The following is a 19,178-nucleotide window of genomic DNA, read 5'->3' on the forward strand; positions in this document are numbered from 1 at the left end:
GTCGGAGCCTGTGGGCACATCCACACATTCACACACGCGGCACCTGTAAGGATGTAGGAAACCCTGGGAACACCTAGATTGATTGAGCCCGGCTCAGCCACTCTCTGCACTGGGGATCTGAGCCCCAGCTTACCCTTGGCATCAGGATTGCTGCCGTGAATGGTGGAGGAAAGGCTGCCTTGGATGTGGTGGTGTCAAGGAAGTGGGGCTGGGGAGTGGGGCTGCCTAACGTCTGCCGTGCCCTCTCTCAGGTGGTGAAGTGCACACACCCAGAAGAGCCCCACACCACCACCACCACCACCACCCCCCCCCCGGCCTCCCCCACCACCAGCAGAAAAGTCTGGGCATCCAGGCACATGACCCTACAGGGACCGCGCAAGCGCCTCTCCGCAGGTAGCCCTGGCCAGGCCCAGTTCTCTTGGCTCAGTGAACGATGGAAGCTCACGGAAAACTGCAGACAAAGCAGCCCTGGGTACAGGGGAACTTCCAGAGAGGTCCATGACTGGGCCACGGGGACGCTGGGGCTGGAAACCGAGAGCCACTGGACTCTGTAAAACCACCAGGCTCAGCACAGGCAGGAGCAGCGATGAGCTCAAGGCGGGTGGTGGTGGATGCGCCCACCGGCGCCAGCATGTCCCTCCAGAGGCACAGGGTGTCCTTCAGGGGAATGCGGTCGTCGTCTTCCCTGGATAGCCCCCCAGCCTCCAGGACCAGTGCCACAGGTGGCCTTGTCCGAGCCCCCAGGGTCTATGTAGGAATGGCACCCAGTGGGCACACAGGCGGCCTGGTTGCCCGGGTGACTCGCCGCGCCCTGGGCATCAGCAGCGTCTTTCTGCAGGGGCTGCAGAGCTCAGGCCTGGCTGTGGCGCCCGCTCCGAGCCTGGAGAGGGACCTCGGTGCCGTTGAGGACCTGGGGGGCTGCCTGGTGGAGTACATGGCCAAGGTGCATGCCCTTGAGCAAGCAATCCAGGACCTGGAGGCACAGCTGCGGATGCACCTAGAGAGCAAGGCCGGGCGCCGTGAGAACTGGGGTGCCCTCAGGGCCTCCTGGGCCAGCAGCTGCCAGCAGGTGAGTGCCCAGGCTGTGCCCGAGGGCTCTGCAGAGGGTAAGGGGTGGGATGCCGACGGCTGCCTGTCACACGTCTCTGGGAGGTCATTATCGGAGGACACTTGGGCTGAGGCAGGGGCAGGGGGTATGTGGTCAGGCCAGAGAAACTGACTATAACCCCCTCTGCTTTCATGCTACATACATGAAGGACGGCAGTAACAGCAGTGAGGACTGCCGTTGACCGAGGTGTCCTGGGGGCCAGACCCACATGAGTCCCTCAACACGCAGTCTCCTCTGGTGTTTAGAGCGGTGCTGTGCGGCAGCTCATTCGCTGATTGCATTTTTCAGGTGAGAAAACTGAGGCACCAGGTTATTTGGCCAAGATTAGGCAGCGAGTAGGGAGGTGGAGCTGAGATTTTTAACCCGAGTGTTTCTGGCTCCAAAGCCCACATTTGTCCCATCACCTGGGGCTGCCTCTGTGACCTTTGTGTCAGGAAAGGGCATTCACAGCCACCGCCAAATGGAGTGATGTCAAATGGATGTAACGCCAAAAACAAGGGGCAGGTGACAGAACGGTCCTGTGCCCATCCACCCTCACGCTGTCTGACAGAAACACGAGCCACACAGATAATGTCCAAGTGTCTATTGCCCACAGTGGGGAAAAGAAGTAAAAAGAAACAGGTGAAGTTAATATTGTATTACATCTTATTTAACTCAACATATTCTAAGTGTGACTCCAACATGTAATCAATATAAAAGGTAGTAATGAAACAATTTACCTCCCAATAGAACTTTTCGCAATGATGGAAATGTCCTGTGTCCACACTGCCCGTACTGGCCACCACCAGCCACAAGCGGCTCCCGAGCACTTGAAATGTGGCTAGTGAGAATGAGGCATTGAGGCTGTGTATCTCGTTTGATTTTGTTACTTTAAATGGCCGCATGTGGCCAGCGGCTGTCTCATTGGCCAGGGTGGGATGCAGAGGTTTCCTCTGTCCCTCGCTCGGTCAGGACCCGCTCGCAGGGGGCTTTCTGCAGAGCTCCCAGCCTGTCCGTCACATCGGGCCTGCTGCCAGGGGCTCCAGCACTGGGGCTCCAGCCAGCACGGCACAGCTCATCTGTCTCTGTGTGGGTGGCTGCCTTCTCTCCTCCCCCTGCCAAACATGCCGGCCTTGGGGTCCCTTGGGACTAAAGCACCCTCTCACCCAGCCAGGACCTGCCACTTCAGACCCCTTGCCCCCTGGGGCCCAGCACACAGCCCCCCAAGATGAGGTCACAAACCTTCATGTGTGTGGCTGGGTAATGCTGAGCAGACACACTCAGGGGCTTCCCCCTTGCGCCCCCCCCACCCCTCCCCCACCATCCATTTCATCCCAGCATGCCTCTTCTTCACTGTCAGTCAGCGCCCAGCTGGCAGCGCAGGACCTGCCACGCTGTCCCTCCTGCTTTGCCCTGCAGCTGAGGTTCCACTCGCATCCAGCTGGGCCGAGGGAGGGCCAGCTGAGAGCAGCCTGGGCCTTAGTGCCGCCAAGTCTGAGGCAGCTGCCCCTTCACGACTGACTGCAGCGGTCCCGGTTCCAAATGTGCGTCCCATAAACCACCAGCACATCCCTGCACAGGCCATTTTTCAGCACCTGCAGGACGATTTCTTGCATTCTGGTGCACACAGACTTTTCACAAGAAGTCAGGCAACCTAGTTCCCAGGTCAAAAGCATGGCCACAGAACTCAGCAGATACTGCCTCGGTCTGGCTCCAACAGGCCACAGGGGCCTGGGCAACTCCCTCAGCCCCTCTGAGCCTCGGTTCCTCACCTATAAAATGGGTATAATAATGCCACGGGTAGTCCAGCAAATCCGTGGGTCAGTAAGTTACCTGGTTCCTGCCTTCAGGGGGACTGCAGACTAGACACCATCCAGGGAGAGCCGTGCAGCCCCGGCACCACAGGGGAGAAGGCCAGATGCCAAGACGTTCACTAGGACACAGGCCATCAGAGTCCCAAATGAAGGCCGTTTCCTCCTCAGTGACTGTAACTGACATCCTAGGGATGAATACAGAGTTCTCTCTCTCTTCTTGTTTGTTTAAACAAGGACTTCTTGAAGGTACAGTTAAACCTATAACGTGGAGTTATCTGTGTCACACAGCCCAGCCTTCAGTATTAATATCTGTTCCGTGACAAAGAGCAAAAGAAAATGCTACGCATTTGAGAAATAACACAAGATTTTCTTTTGTTGCTATTGCAAAACCGACTGACGCTGCCCGCCCCCCTCCAGGCCCTGACATGTGGCTGGGACATGGCTTCGCTGGCCCCTGCCCTCTCTGTCCATGTCCCCACCAGCCACCACAGTGCCTCTTGGACACGTGGGATTTGACTACACTGTGTTGCTGCCCCAAACCCTTTTGGACTGGCCGTCAGTGACTGGACACCATGATCCATGGCTCCAGTCTCAGTCCACGAGACCCTTCTGAAGCCAGCCCTTTGACCAGGCCACACCAGCGCCCCCTGCTGCTGCTGCTCTGCGATGCCTTCCTGCTCCTTCTGTGACTTCACGGCAGCCGGCACCCACATCCACTGTGCAGCTACCCTGTTGTCCCGTGGTCATTTGCATGTCTACCCTTCACACGCTAAGCCCACTCAGGCAAGGACAGACTGTCCCCCACAAGGAGGGGACTGAAAAGACACAAACTGGGGGTCAGGTGAACTGATGTTTGGGTGTTGGCTCTGCCACCCCTAGCTGGGTGACTTTAGGTCAGGCACTTAACTTCTCTGGGCCTGTTCCCTCGGCTGTGGTTTGGGGATCAGGATCACTGTATCTATTTTGCAGAATGGGTAGGGGGGTAGCTGAGTGCAATGTGCCTGTAAAATCAGTGTCTAACAGCTTAGGAAGACCGTGTCCTTCCCGGCATTACAGGTACCTAGAGCCACGTACATGATCGATGCTCAGCCAGGAGCTGATCTCCCTTCCAATCCTGGTTCTGCCACCGGCTCAGACCAAGCACTCCTCTGCTCCACATCCCCCTTTCCCCACCTTCAAAATGCACGATCACCTCCCAGGGTCGCTGTGAGCAGGAAATGAAGTAAGGTGCAGGAAGGGGCTTCAGGAACTGTGCGCCGTTGTGAGCATGCAAACAGGCCGTCCAGAGTCAGAGTGCTTGTTCCCTTGGACCTCTGGCCAAGGACTGGCTGCTGGAGGCCATGCCCCACCTTCAGGGCCTCCACCCCTAATGCTGTCCTCTTCCCAGCAGCCACAGGGACCCAGCTCCCTCCTCAGCCCTGTCCATCCCCAGACGGAAGGCCACACTTCTGGCTACTCAGAAACAATGCCCCTCCTGCTGCGGAGTGAGGCCTGCTGCCTTCCTGGGCCTCGTCATGGAGCCCTAGACCCCCAGTCAGCCAGTCCCCCATGTGGCAGGGGTCAGGAAACCAGTCTATGGGGTGGGGGGGACTTCTCCCTTCCCTCGTCACTCACTGTGTACCTGTGAGAGCCTTGGAAGAACTGGGGTCAGGGCCAGCTTCACAGGTGTGTGACCACCACCATCCTTTAGGGCCCAGTGCTCAGAGGGCTGAACTTGGAGTTTAAGGCTCTGTAGTCGCCATCTTGAAATCCTTAATGACTTCATGTGAGAATTTGTGTTTGTAAGTGAAGTCGATGGGACAGTGGAGTGTGTCTGTGTGTCAGGGACTTGGAGCCTCAGCTCAGACGGGCCCCACCTCCTGTGTCCATACCACAGGGATGAAATTAGCAAAACCCAGACTGTGGGAAACTGTAGGACTCACAAGACCCAATCTTTCCAACAAGTAACAATTACAAGGTGTGTGTGGGGCGGGCGGGGGGGGGAGCGGCAGAGAGATGGAGTGGAGAAAACTATAAATTGAAAGGCACACACGGAGCCTTTGACATGGACTTTATTTGAACCATTAGTCAAACAAACTTTAAAAAAGTACAGATTAAACATGAGGAAAAATGAACTGTGCATTTAATGATATTGGGGAATTGTTACTAACTTTTAGGTGCGGTAATGCTTGTGAAGTTATGTGCTCTTGTAAAGTATCTTTACAGTTTAGTAATACATACTGAAATATCTGAAAGAGAACTAATGCAGTATCTAGGATTTGTTCAATCTACTCTGAGGCACAGTGGAAAATTGAGGGGTTTAGGCAAAATACAATAGGCCTTGGTTTACGGTCATGGAAGCTGGCTGATGGGTGTGTGGGAATCCATTACCCCAGTCTCTCCTTTTGTGTAAGTTTGAACTTTTCATAACAAAAATGCAGATAGAATTTCTGCCTCATAGGGTTGGTCCGTTATTTACATATAATGGAATTATGTATGTAAATTTCCGGGTGCCTAGTCAACGCCCAGTTAAAGTCTGCGGAATAACCCTGGAGATCCAGACATGAAATAATGAGTGGTAAAGTAGCAGTGTTTCCCTAAAGCGTTCATGAGTTACTCAACCCACGCGTGTGGTGGGGGGTCAGAAAGGAAGTGAGGCCTTGCCTGGTCCTGAGCGAGGACCAGGAAGCAGAGGTGACATGTAAGACACCAAGGGCCAGGAGATGGCCCTCCTGCCCAGGGCCCAGCGTGGACAAAGGCTGGGCGTCGGGACAGGGCGTGGCTCCCTGCGAGGCCGTCTGCGTGTGGGGCAGAGATGTCCCGGCTATGTAAGAGAAACCTTACATTGGCCACTTGTTAACAGTGGCCAGAGGGACTTTGTTCGGGCCACTGTGGTAACAGAGGGAGACTGCGTTCAGAACGGAGCTCGCGGGCATGGAACTGAAGGCTTTTGAAACACAGGGGTTGGTTAAGAAAAATTCTGAAGGAGGCTCAGAGGGGACGGTTTATACGACTAGGCCATCTGTGTTTGTTCACCGGAGCTGACCCGGAGGAGAAACACTCTTCCCCTGTCCTTCCGAGGAGAGCGCAGGGAGCTGGACGCCCATGGCAGCCAGCATTGCGCCCTCCCGGGAACTGGGGGACGGGGGTGGGGGGGTGGGGGGGTAGTTCCGCGCAGACGTCCGGAGGACACTCTCTGGGGTCCAGAGAGGCAGAGGAAAGATGCACAATTCCAGATTTCCTAGAGTAATTGTCTAAGAAAAGGGACGTCAGGGCCCCGTGGCAGGTTCTGACTGGAGTAAACAGTCAATTCCCCGGGCAGCCTGGGCTTTCTCCCGCAGGCGTTACACGCGGCTGGGCCATCTCCAGCCCTGGTCTTCGGCTGACAGAGGCCAGGCCCAGAGCTCAGTCAGGTCCCCGCGTGCGGGTGGCTGGGTGGCGTCGTTTATGCCAAGAGTTTTGGAGTTCTCGCCACTGAGTGCCCAGCGGCCCCAAGTCACTGCGGGTTCCCACCGCCTCTCTGCTCCGAGAGTATGTCACAGCGCCCCACGGGCAGCCACCAAACGGGTGGGCCTCGAGGCTGCACACAGGACCAGACCAGGCACTGGGGTTTCCGATCGGAAACCTGAAATGAGGGGCAGAGAGTCGCTTTAAAATCCTGCTTCTCCAGTATCAGCTGCAGGTCTGAGATAGCTGAACCACGCCCCAGGATCCTCGGCTGCTGCAAGGACAGAACAGGGAAGCTCATCCTACTTGGATGTGGGACCAGCATCAATGCGAATTTCAGAGCAAACCGCAGGCTGCAAAACCCCACCTACGCTCTGCTACTACTTGTGCTGTTGCACTAGCTTATGCATTCATTGGTAGCTTCTCGTGTGTGCTCTGACTGGGGATCACACCCACAACCTTGGCTATTGGGAGGAACAACGTTCCACCCAAGAGAGCCACGGCCAGGGCTACCCCTTGTGTCGTTTTAACAAAGGCGGGAGGGCCGGCTGTCTGGACGCACAGCCGGGCTGTGGCCTTGCTCCGGTGCGAGGGCCGGGGGACTGGGCCCCAGCAGCCGCAGGCTTACTCCGGGCTCTGCGCTTTTTTTTTTTTTTTTTTTTGGCACTGCATGATGATTTACCTTTCAACAAAAATGAAGTAATAAATAAAACTCCCGCCAGCAACTTGTTACGTGGGGGAAGGGGAGGCCGGTGGTGGGCGGTCCGGCCCGGTCCGGGGCGGGGCGCGGGGGGGGGGGGCGGCCCGGGTGAAGCCCTTGTCCTCGAAGAAGCAGAACCCGTCTGCAGAGAGGAGAGAACACTCCCCTCAGCGGCCTGGTCTCAAAAATAAAAAAAAATAATAAAAATTAAAAAACCCAAAATTGAATATTCATATAAAAGAGCAGTAGGAAAGACCTCCTAATGGGCTACACTCTCCAGAAGAACTAAATTAAGACTCAATCCCGGCAGCTGGTGCGAGTGTGTGGACAAACGCGGCGGCTCGTTGCGGGGAATTAGGGAAGGAATTGGCTGAACCAGGCGGAACGTCAGCCGGGGCCCCGCGTCCCCCCAGAGGGTTTGTGCTGATCCGTCGAAGTGGAGGGCGCAATTTAGGAAAATAAAACCCAGTTTGCCGTCCGTCTGGCTGGGGAAAAGCACATAAAGACTCATTTATCTGGCTGCAGACGAGCTAGCAGCGCTGACGGTCACAAATGCATTATTCAGCAGAAACGGGAAGCGGTTTCAGCTGTTATCAGCGGGTAATGAAAAGCCGTGCGCAAGGAGTGGAAAACGCCGTCCCCAAACTGACCTGCTGTTGAAAAACAACTTGTAATTTGTAGTTATTTATTTCAAGGACCAGTGAGTAATCATTGAAATAAGTCTTAGGGGAAATACTACAATACGGAGAAAGGACGAGAGTTAGAAAACACCCTCCCCCACCGTCAGCCGACTCCAGGCCAAGGTGTATCGGAGGCAAAGCGCCGGGATTCCTGACCGCCCACACTCGCCCCCCACCCCGCCCCCAGCGCCGGTGCCCCTCCCACTCGCCCCTCCCAGCCGCTGCTTCTGGCGGGGCTGCCCGGGCTTCCAGGCACCACCCTGGCCTTACCTGTGCTGCATCTTCATCGTCTGCGTTCCCACCCCTCCCAGTAAGCACCCATTCCTCAGGGCTGCTCCCAGCCAACTCTGAAAAGGAAGGTTATTAACTTAAGGGACTAGAAGTGTTTAGCTGCGTGATGAAGGTGGAAACTGCTTTCTCGCGGGTCCTGGGTCGTTGGGAGGAGTAATGAGAGGAGAAAGGAAGCTCCCAGGGCACCTCTGGAGTTCACTGCCTGTCTCTAAGGAGCACTGTCTGCAAAGTGAGTTGCCCCTCCAGTGTTTCAGACCCCCTGCAGGTGCCTAGCAGCACCCGGGGCCCCCAGGGTGGCGTTTGCACCTGACGGCCAGCCCTGCCTGGCACTGACTCCAGCGAGCAGCCCTGGGCAGGCTGCTGAATTCCTGGGTGGTTTGCCCAGACCCCAGCCACCCCCTGGAGGGGCACAGGTTCCCCTCCCGTGTCCTCTTAACAAAATCACATGCTTGGGTAATAAAATTAAAGCATCCACACTTTTCACTATAACCTGCAGTCCTCGGATGCTGAGTTCTAACAGGAAGTTCTACTACTCCCTGTCTCATCCGATCCTCTCGGCAATGTTCGCGTGGCCCAGGGGTGGCTGTGCCCCCTGGATTAGTCGTCCTGGGCTGCAGAAGGACGTGTCACAGACGGAGTGGCTCCAACAACAGGAATCTGTGTCCTCACGGTCCTGGGGGCCCGAGGTCTGAGGCTGGGATGGCAGCAGGGTGGTTTTTGCTGCAGCCCCTCTTTCGGGCGTATAGATGGTCATCTCCTCCCTGCGTCCTCACATCTTCTCCCCTTCTGACGTGTCCACATTTCCTCTTCTTACAGCGATGCCCTTGTGGCATTGTCTTACCTGAACGACCTCTTTAAAGACTCTATCTCCAAACACAGTCACAGTCTGAGGTGCTGGGGGTTGGGACTTCACTGCAGGAATTTGCAGGGGGACACAGTTCGGCCCGTAACACCCATTTTATAGACGAAGAAACCAAGGCCCACAGAGACAGAGTTCCTTGCTGAGTCAGGGTCCCTACCAGGATCAAGTCAGCATTGTGTCTGCCCCTGAACATTATTAAAAGCCTCCTGCTGTGCTCATTGTATGACCAGTACCAGTCCTGTCTCGAGCCCCAGGCCCCAATGGGTTTGCATACACTTTGAGGGCCCACGGATAGAAGTTATGAGTATAGTCAGCCACGGCCGTTCTCTGTGAGGAGTTGAAACTGTGCCGCGCTGTGCCTCCTGTGTCTCCTCTCCTCTGCCTCTTTTAATTTGGAGGAAACTGTCAGGAGCAGCGATTGATCCTCACTCAAGCTCGTGGACGCTGGAGCTAATAACCGCGACACAGGAGGCTGGGTGGCGGCCCGCTTGTCGGCTGCTCAGAACTGGGACTAGAAAGTTTAATAGCTTTGCAGCCCCTCGGGGGTTTCTCTTTTTCTTTCTCGATGATTTTAATGCCTAGAAAAATGTGCTGAGCAGTGGACCCTGGAGGCAGGGTGTCTTTATCTGAGCAGCATTGAGCAGCATTTAGGGACCCCCCTGAGGTGCACCCCTCCACCACGGGAGGTGGGCACCGCATCAGTGGGAGGTGGCCTCCCCCTAAAACCCACAGTCCTTGCCACAGACCTGTGTCCCCTGCAGCGGGACCTGACCACCTGCCACCGTCACCTCGTTCCATGGCTACTGGAGGAGCTAAGAGTTCCTGGTACGAGGTGGGAGGGGTCCCCAGGACCAACTGCCTTGGGTCCTGGGTCTGCAGGCGCGGTGTGTGCCTGTCAGAGCCAGGCAGACCATGGAGAGCACAGAGCACACTGATAGGCCGGGAAGTCTGGCTTGCTCGGGCGCTGGCTGCGGGGGGGCGGGGGGCGCACTCGGGGGAACCTGGAACGGCTCCGGAAGAGGGAGTTGGAAGAGGCCGGTATATGAAGTTTGGGCTCGTGCTGGGCAGTTTGGGGAAAGTTTAGGAGCAAGGCTGTGTTCTGCATGTGGTGCCGTCAGGGACTGAGGGCCGTGGGATGATTGGCCGTCCCAGACTTTACCCAGGAGACGGGAGGAACGGGGCAGGACAGAGCTGCCGCGAGCAGCCGTCTGTCACCTGTGCCGGCTGGAGGGGGAGTGCCGGTTTTGTGGTTGCCGAGCATCCCCACCGCTCTGTTCAGTGGGATCACAGTGCAGTCTTGTCTCTGTCCCTTCCCGCCAGCCATCACAGAGTGGCCCTACCTGGTTACCTTTGGCACTCCGTGAGCTCTCCTGTGCGGGCGGGCGAAGCGCTGAGGCCTCCCTGCCAGCTGTGCGACCCCGCATGCTCAGCGGTGGGAGGCAGGACCGCGGGGGCAGAGCTGGCTGGGCGGGGTCTCTGGCCTCACCCACATCCTGCAGACCCGCGAGGCCAGGGGCTGAGTGTAGTTTCTCGGGCTGTGCGTGGCTTTTGGAGGCTGGGCCCACTCTGTGCCTTGGAAATGCCGAGCACAACGTATCTCCGGGCCCAGGCTCCTGCCTGTCTTGCCCTTCACCCCCCTCGGACGTCTGTCTCGGCAGGCACGCCCCTAGGCTGTGAGGGAGACCAGGGTGGTGGCTCACACAGAGCCCACCTGCATCCTTCATCCCAGCTTCATCCCAGCCAGGAGCGAGGCCCTGGCCTGGTTACTAACCCCTCAGAGTGAGTTTCCTTACCTCTAAGTTCAGCAAGAAGGACCCCTTTTGATCCCTCAGGATTGCTGTGAGGACTGTGAGAGACAGGGCAGGTGACCTTGAAGGTCAGCTTCAGGAAGGCAGCACCTAGGCTCTCTCCCTCCCTGCTCTTCCTCTCACACCCTGCACAGTGCCTGGCACTCAGCAGATGCACAATAAATATTGATTCAGTCAACAAACGGAAGTGCCCAGCAAAATAATCAATAAGAGAAAACACTAGTCTTTTCCTAGGGCTGCCACAACAAAATACTGAAACTGGGTGGCTTAAAAAAAACTGAAATGTATTCTCTCCCCCGTCTGGAGGCTGGAAATCCAAGCTTAAGACGTCCAAGGGGCTGATGGCTTCTGAGGGCTCTGAGGGAGAACCCCCCTCACGCCTCCCTCCCTTCTGTCCTCTGGGGGCGGCCGGCCATCCTTGTCATTGCTTGGCTTGTGGACGCATTACACTACTCCACTCTCTGCCTTTATTCTCCCTGTGTGTCTGTGTCCAAATCTCCCTCTTCAAAGGACACCCGTCACGCTGGACTAGGGCCGCCGTCATGGCCTCATCCTCACTGATTGTATTTACAAAGGTGTGGTTCCCAATAAGGGCAGGCTCAGATATTCACTGGGGGGTTAAGGCGCCAGCATATCTTTGGGGTGGCACCCAATTCCACTCACAAAGTAGCTATTGTTTTTTGCATGGCAGTCCTGATTTCCCACATTTTGTCCTGCTTATTCAAATTTCATTCTAAAAGGTTCCAGAAATACTGGTATTTCTGCACCTATTCCACTTCACCCTTACTTGGTTTTGCACTTGAACTCAGATCCCAAATCCTACCAAACCACGTGGGGCTTGGGGTTCAGAAAGGAAAGCCACAGTGCCGAGAGCCCGAGAGAGGGCTGCGGACAGAGAAACACAGTGTCACGGAGGGGCTGCACGACCTTGGGCGAGTTACCCCCCCCTTTCAACTCCAGTCTCCTGGATTGTTAGATGACGGCCCTGGATCAGACTGACATCCCCCTGCAGGTGCTCAGGGAGTAGGCCAGACTCCCTTTCATCACTCCTGCGGCGGCAGCAGTGAGCAGGTGGTCACTTCACCGTGCTCTTCACAGACGGACGAGACCAGGTGCAGCTGCTCCCGCGTCTGTCTTCACTGTGGCTGCTGACTGTCTGCGTGCCCGAGGCAATTCTCTTTGCCTCCAGGCTTCTCAGCCGTAAAATGAGAGGGTGGAACTCTGATCTCGCCAGCCTCGGGCCCTGGACTTTCCCGTCACTGCTCATTATCTCCTAAAGAGGAGCCACGGTCCTCCGGTGAGCCATGGTCCCCAGCCCTTTGTGGCTCAGCTGGTTGGCTGGCTGCCACCGGGACATTCGGTTTCAGTAATGTGCCGCCTCCTTCATTTCCCAGGGTCAGGTGGTAGCCCATGGCCCAACATTGATGAAGCAGCAGTTTTATTAACCACCCTTCCCCCGAAAGTCCCCCCCACACACACACACCTGCCAGAATATATCCCAGGTCTTGCCAAATGGCAGTGAAGGGAGAAATTGGCTAGACAGGGGGTTTACTGAGAGAGAGCAAAGCCGACACCTGATCCAGGATTACAAAAACCCAGAATAAATTAGCCAACAAACAGCTGGAATTGACAGCGTTGAGTAGCCCCCAGCATGGTGCCCAACCTAAAGCCGTGCTGGGTGCAAGCCAGCCCCCCCACAACCCCCGTCCCATGCTCACTGCCATCACGGCTCCCACCGCCCTGCAGTCGTCCTGGGTCTGTGCGTTACAGCGAGGACCCCCCAGAGCAGAGGTGTAGTCTGGTCCTTCCTGAACCTCACACCCAGCCCACAGAGGGGAAGGACGGGGTGGAGGGAGGGAGGGTTGATCACAGTGAGTAATGGCACAAGCTCTAGAGGAATCCAAAAGAACTGAATTCAGATTCTGGCTTTGCAGTTGGCTAACCTTGGGACCTAAAACAAATGCCTTAACCTCTCTGGATTTCAGCGTTCTCATCTGAGAAATAAGGATAATGATATTTACCCTACGGGATCGCCGTAGGAATCAAATCCAATCATTCACTTAGAGCACGTAGCAGGGTGTCTGCCCTTGGTCAGCACTCAATAAACTGTGGCAGTAATTGCTGAAACAACAATTGTTGTTTGTAGTAGTTGAAATGATAACTCCTTGGATTACATGGCCTTCCTGCTACCATCTGCCCAGGCAACTCTGCAGTACCCTAGGGAGAAGGAATGAGTATTTGCACAGGGGCAATAAGGGGTGGACCTTTGGTTTGTCAGAAGCATCCCACTTTGTGGCAGAAATCCAAAAGTGGCCTCCCAAATCAGAGTGGTGGGGGACGCCCTTGGAAATGGGAGAGTCCCAGGCAGCTGCTTCTGGTCCCGTTCTTTTGGCAAGTGGCGCCACCTTCTGGCTTCTCTGGGAACTGTCTGACACCCTTGACCAGCTGCAAAATATTATTTGTGTCAAGTCTGGGTGTCTATAATTATCCTTTCACTGGAAAGCTACCCTGATCATGAGGGACCAACCACACAATTCATGCCGTCCTGCAGTCACTGCCTTCATGTCAGAATTTCCACGACAGCTTCCAATTTCCTGGATTATAAATCAACCATAAAATTTCACTCCATGCTGAGATTTGGCATATATTAGCCAGCAAGTCTGTTCTTTTTCTCTCCTGCTTCCATTTGTGATGGAAGAGACCAACCCCCTTCTCTTTTATTTTCTTTTTTTTTTCAGTTCCATTTTCAGTAGCTTTGAGTTTTAGGTCAGAGCTTGAGTGTGGAATCAGGGGTCCTGAGTTCCATCCAGTCCCAGGTCACCAGGTACTTTGACCAGGTCCCTAATATCTCCTGTCTTCCATCACGGCCCCGTCCTGGTCCTCTTGAAGCTTAAAGGAGAATAGCATGCCCTGGCCCATTGGCTCAGTTGTTTGCAGTGTCGTGCCATCCCCCGAAAGGTGATGGGTTCAATCCCCCATTGGGGAGCGTGCACAGGAAGCAACCTATAGTTGTTCTCACATCGATGTTCCCCTCTCTTGCTCTCCCCTCTCCCTTCCTCGCTCTCTAAAATAAACATATTATCAGGTGAGGGTTTTTGTAAAAAGAGAAAAACACGAGAGGGAAAAGTTTTCGTCGGTGTCAGAGGTTAGGCTGCGGCTCCTCCGTCTGTGGGAGGAATTAGCGGCACATCGAAGTGGGATGTTGGCACACGCTGGCCCCGCCTCCTTCCTCCCCAGCAGTCTCGACAGTGACATTTGTGGTGGTGGCTGCCATGGGGCTGGCACAGAACTCAGGTTTAGGATGTTTATACATCAGGCACTGAAGGAGAGTGCACTCTGCCCCAAGTACTGTGGTACTCCAAATATTCAAGAGTCAGAATGTTCCGACTCTGGGACCTGGAGCTCTAAGAGGGATGATGAAGAAATAAATCCGTTGTTGAGGGCCCGCCATGTGCCCAGCACAGTGCTAGGCGAGGGAGGGAGGCTAAGTGCATCGGACAGGAAGGACTCACGAGCTATACTGTAATGAAAGTAGCTTTGCTGGGAGGTAAATACTGTCTCCTACCCTCTGGATATAAGTATGAATGGACTCTTGATTTTTCTGCTCTCTTGTAGAGAACTGAAAATTTCATGCAATTCAAGTCACAAAATACAGTCTCAATTCAGTAGATAGGCTGTATTACTCCACACATTAACCCTCACTTTCTCCCCTGCGCCCAGGCAGAGTCCGACTCCTAGGAGGGGAGTGGGAGGAGGTTCGGCTCTACCCCCCACTGCTGTTCCCAAGGCAGCGGAAGTGCAAGCAGGAAGGAAGGAAAGGAGAGGAGGGCAGGACAGTTCTTCCTTTAGAGAAAGAGACTGTTGTAAGTTCACCTCCTGTTATCTGGGTCTGGCTAGAGCTTAAACCAGACTCTTTCTCTTGGAGACACATTTCTTCTGAGACTCCCCCACTGGACCAACTGCACAGAGAAGCTCCACCTCCAGCTGACGCCCCACTGGCACCCCCTCACCCTCATGGGCAAGGACCCCTCTCAGATGAGCCCAGCCGCCATGCTGTCCCAGGTTCCACCCCTGCTCCCAGGACGGCTGCGCCTCTGGCCACTCCGAGAGCAACGCAGTGACTTCCCAGCCTCAGCTCAGGCAGTTGAACATCCTGCTACACATACCTGTCTTTTAATCATCTTACTGTGCTGGGGAGAATGTCTCCTATCCCCATTCCAAAAATAGGGGGACTTTCAGAGCATCACACATCCCCAAGGGACAAAGACAGGGTTGGAAGCCCTGTCTCTCCAAAGCCCATCGTCTTCCCAGGAGTCCTTGCCGCTGGACTCTCAGGGGTGAAGGGCCTGTTTTGGGTCGGGGACGAGCCCTCATGCCTGCCTCTCCGTGCCTTCACCCTCCGGAGAGCCCATCGAGTTCTGAAACTGCAATGAAATGTCCAAGTGGAGGTTTGCTGGAAGCAGGGGGCAGAGGATTCTGCAGAGGCCCCGCCCTCGGTGTGGGAGGCGGCTGGAGCCCGGCTCTGGCCTCCTGCTCGAACACCCTGTCTCACAGGGGCAGGCACACCGAGCAGCTGTGGGGCGATGTGGGGCGAGGGAGGCGTCACTTACAGGGGGTTGGCACTCTGCTCATCCGTGGGCCGTGCCCTGTCCTGAGCGAGTGATGGGAGGCTGGACTTTGCTTCCGCTTCAGACAGGCTCACTTGCCAGTGCCTCTCGTGGAAGGGTTATGCCATACTGAGCGTGATGCTGCTGTTTCAAGAAAGGAACTTTCCAGATAACATGACTCCTATTTCAGTCGACTATCTCATGTGGAGAAAAACCGCAGCTGTGCTGGACTTACTGACCTCGGGTCTCCAGGCTGGCGCCCTTCTAGGGGCTTCTCGAGGACAGTCTTGTCTAGGCTACTGCAATGCTCTCCCAATCTTCGCTTTGGTGCCACGGGTGGGATTCCAGTGCCAGGCAGCGCACGGTACCCGGCATGACCTCTGCTGTGTCTCCCTAGGTCCTCGCAGGCTCCCTGGGAGTGAGTAGAACGGGTCTATTGCCCCCCTTTTACAGATGGGGAAACTGAGGCCCAGAGAAGAGAAATACCAGAGCCAGAACTGGAAACCAGAGCCAGGACAGGAACCTGGGTTTTCCATGCCACGTCTAACACTTTGAGTCCTGTACTCTCTTTCTTGCTGATGTCAACACTAGAGTGAGTGAGTGTCTCTCTGTCCTTCCCTAATGCTCTCCCTGCTCGAGTCCCATTCCCAGACCCAGAGCCCCAACCCACTTCCTGCTCCTCAGCCAGCCTGCCGTGGGGGAGGGGTGGAACCTCAGGCAAAGGAAGAATGAGGATTCTCTTATCACTCTCAGTCCACTACCGGTGACAACCACCCTGCCGATCCACTCGCCTGGCCATCCTGTCCTATTGCAATACACTGAGGTTATTGTCCACATAACAGAGAATGGCTTGTTCCCTTTATCGAATCAGCCTGGTTTGCAGACCCAGGCTCAGGGGTAAAGCATACCCAGTCCCTGACATTCCTTAAGTGCCCCTTTAGTTCCAGTGGAGACTAACAACACTAACATTTATTGAGCATTTACTATATGCCGCAGTTAATTCTGAGACTTTTGTACATACCTTACCTCATTTAACTTCACAACAACCCTATGAGGTGGATCCTTTCATGGCCCCTTTTAGAAAGATAAGGAAACCGTGGTACAGAGCAGTTAAATAACTTTTCCAAGGTCACACAGCTAAAAAGTGATGGAGACAAGACTTTCAGCTTGGATGGTCTGATTCAGAGGCTGCGTGCCCAGCTCCACTCTAGACAGACCAAGGGTCGAGGCATCCCAACCCAGAGGGATTCTGGGATAAAGGAGAGCTCCTGTCTTAGATGGATCCCCAAGAATCGGAGCCCAGGTCTGGGATTCCATAGTGGTGGCACCTTACAGAGATGCTCCCAGAGGAAAGGGAGGGAGGAACAAGGGACCTGTGCGGGAGGGAGGAGCAAGGGAACCATCTCCGGCCAAGTGCCAGCTTCGGGCTGACCCCAAGGGGGATCTCAGGGCCAGTATGTTTCCCCTCAGAGTTATCCCAGCTCTGGCAAGGGAGCTGGCTCTCACAGCCCACACTTGTCGGTCATTGCTGAAGAACCAGCCCCAGAGAACCGTAAAGTGGGCCCTGGCCACCCAAGAGCACTGCTCCAAAAAGAGCCCAGGGTGAGGACTGACTGTGGGAGGGGGAAATCAGGGGGAACCTCAGAGCACACACCCCCAAAATCCCAGGGGCCCTGGCTGACCATGGACAGTGTCTGCTCCAGCAGAGACCCCTGAGACAGAAAAGAAGAGCTTGTGGTTTGGTTTAATAAGCCTCCACAAGTCCCCAGCAGGAGCCCAGATTCCTCTGACATTGTGAGCGCCCAGGAAACATCGCGTCAGACAGATGTTGGGGCCAGCTAACCGTTTCTGCAGGGCCACCTTGGGGTGAACACAAAGTGCAGCTCGGGCAGCCTGGAGTGACTCTGACTGTGTTCACGCAGCGGACCCACCTCCGCAGCCACCTGCACACTGGCCTCGGCCCCTCACGGTGCTGTTCTCCGGTCCACACTCTGCTCCTCCTGCCCTGTCCATCCTGCCCTGTCCTTCCCACCCTCCCGCCCAGACTTCACTGCAAACCCCACTCTCTCTTCATCCCCTGCTGCCCTGCGAGGCCCTTTCTGGAGCTCTGGAGGTCTCCCTCCCCTCCACTCCCCTCCCCTCCCCTCCCCCCATTCACCCCCCCTGCCCACATCTGATCTGCCTTCCCCAGCCAACCTGTCCCAGCTGGTCTCTCTCGATCTGGGTATGTTAGGGGCCTCCTGTGTGCATCACTGCACTAGTTCTTTTCCTAATTATTTCATGTTCTCTCATTTTTTCTTCTTTTTAAAAAATACATTATTGTTCTATTACAGTTGTCTGAATTTCTCCCCCTTTGCTCTCCTCTGCCCGCCCCACCCCCCCGCTCCCACAGTCAGTCCCCACACCATTGTCCACCTCCATGGGTCATTCATACGTGTTCTTTGACTAGTCCTTCCCCTTCTTTCCACCATTATCCCCCTCCCCTATCCCCTCGGGTCGCTGTCAGACTGTTCCATGTTTCCGTGCCTGTGGTTTTGTTGAGCTTGTTAGTTTGTTTTTGTTCATTAGATTCCTCTTACAGGCGAGATCATATGGTATTTGTCTTTCACTGCCTGGCTTATTTCACTTAGCATAATATTCTCCAGTTCCATTCATGCAAAGGGTGGGAGTTCCTTGTTTCTTTCTGCCACATAGTATTCCATTGTGTAGATGTACCACAGTTTTTTGATCCACTCATTTACTGATGAGCACTTAGGCTGTTTCTAGCACTTGGCTATTGTAAATAATGCTGCTATGAGCATAGGGGTGCATAGGTTCTTTTGAATTGGTGTTTCAGGATTCTCAGGGTATAATCCCAACAGTGGACTTCCTGGGTCACAAGGCAGTTTCATTTTTAGTTTTTTGAGGAAATTCCAGACTGTTTTCCATAGCGGCTGTACCAGTCTGCATTCCCACCAACAGTGCACTAGGGTTCCCTTTTCTCCACATCCTCACCAGCACTTGTTGTTTGTTGACTTATTATTGATGACAGTAGTGAGGTGATATCTCATTGTGGGTTTTTTTGCATCTCTCTGATGAGTAGTGATGTTGAGCATCCTTACATGTGTCCATGGGCCATCCATATGTCCTCCTTGGAATTTTATCTATTCAGGTCTTTTGCCCATTTTTAATTGGATTGTTTGTCTTCCTGGTATTGAGTTGTATGAGTTCTTTATATGTTTTGATATCAAACCCTGGTCCAAGGTATGTATCATTGGCAAATATGTTTTCCCGTATGATTGGTTCCCTTTCCATTTGGATGATGGTTTCTTTAGCTGTGCAGAAACTTTTTACTTTGATGTAGTCCCATTTGTTTATTCTTTCCTTTATCTCCCTTCCCCTAGGAGATATATCAGCAAAAATATTGCTACATGGGGTATCTGAAATTTGACTGCCTATGTTTCCCTCCAGGACTTTAAAGGTGTCATGACTTATATTTAAGTCATTTATCCATCTTGACTTTTTTCTGGTATATGGTGTAAACTGGTGATCTAGTTCCCTTTTTTCACATGTAGCTGTCCAGATCTCCCAACACCATTTATTGAAGAGTCTATTTTTACTCCATTTTATGCCCCTGTACCCTTTGCCAAATATTAATTGACCATAGGGACTTGGGCTTATTTCTGGGCTCTCTATTCTGTTCCATTGAGCTATGTGTCTGTTTCTATGCCAGTACCAGACTGTTTTTGATTACAGTGGATTTGTAGTATAGTTTGATATCAAGTATTGTGATCTCTCCAACTTTGTTCTTCTTTCTTAAGATTGCTGAGGCTATTTGGGGTCATTTTGGCTCCAAAAAATTTTTTAAATATTTATTCTAGATCTGTGAAATATGATATTGGTATTTTAATAGAGATTGTATTG

General features: G+C 54.2%; 1 protein-coding gene across 2 annotated transcripts in view; it reads left to right on the top strand.

Moving 5' to 3' along the window:
• Window positions 1-507: 507 nt before the first annotated feature.
• The window catches only part of BFSP2 (beaded filament structural protein 2), a 68,438-nt gene continuing 49,767 nt past the window's right edge, over window positions 508-19,178 (top strand). Inside the window, exon 1 of one of the 2 annotated variants that reach the window (XM_045857232.1) lies at window positions 508-1,069. In XM_045857232.1, coding sequence (XP_045713188.1) covers window positions 587-1,069 — 483 coding nt within the window. In that variant the 5' untranslated portion in view covers window positions 508-586. The remainder of the gene's footprint in view (window positions 1,070-19,178) is intronic. The other variant, XM_045857231.1, reaches the window with a different exon arrangement.

This window comes from Phyllostomus hastatus, unplaced genomic scaffold (assembly GCF_019186645.2).
Source record: "Phyllostomus hastatus isolate PE091 unplaced genomic scaffold, TTU_PhHast_1.1 phas_scaffold_129, whole genome shotgun sequence".
Lineage (NCBI taxonomy): Eukaryota > Metazoa > Chordata > Mammalia > Chiroptera > Phyllostomidae > Phyllostomus > Phyllostomus hastatus.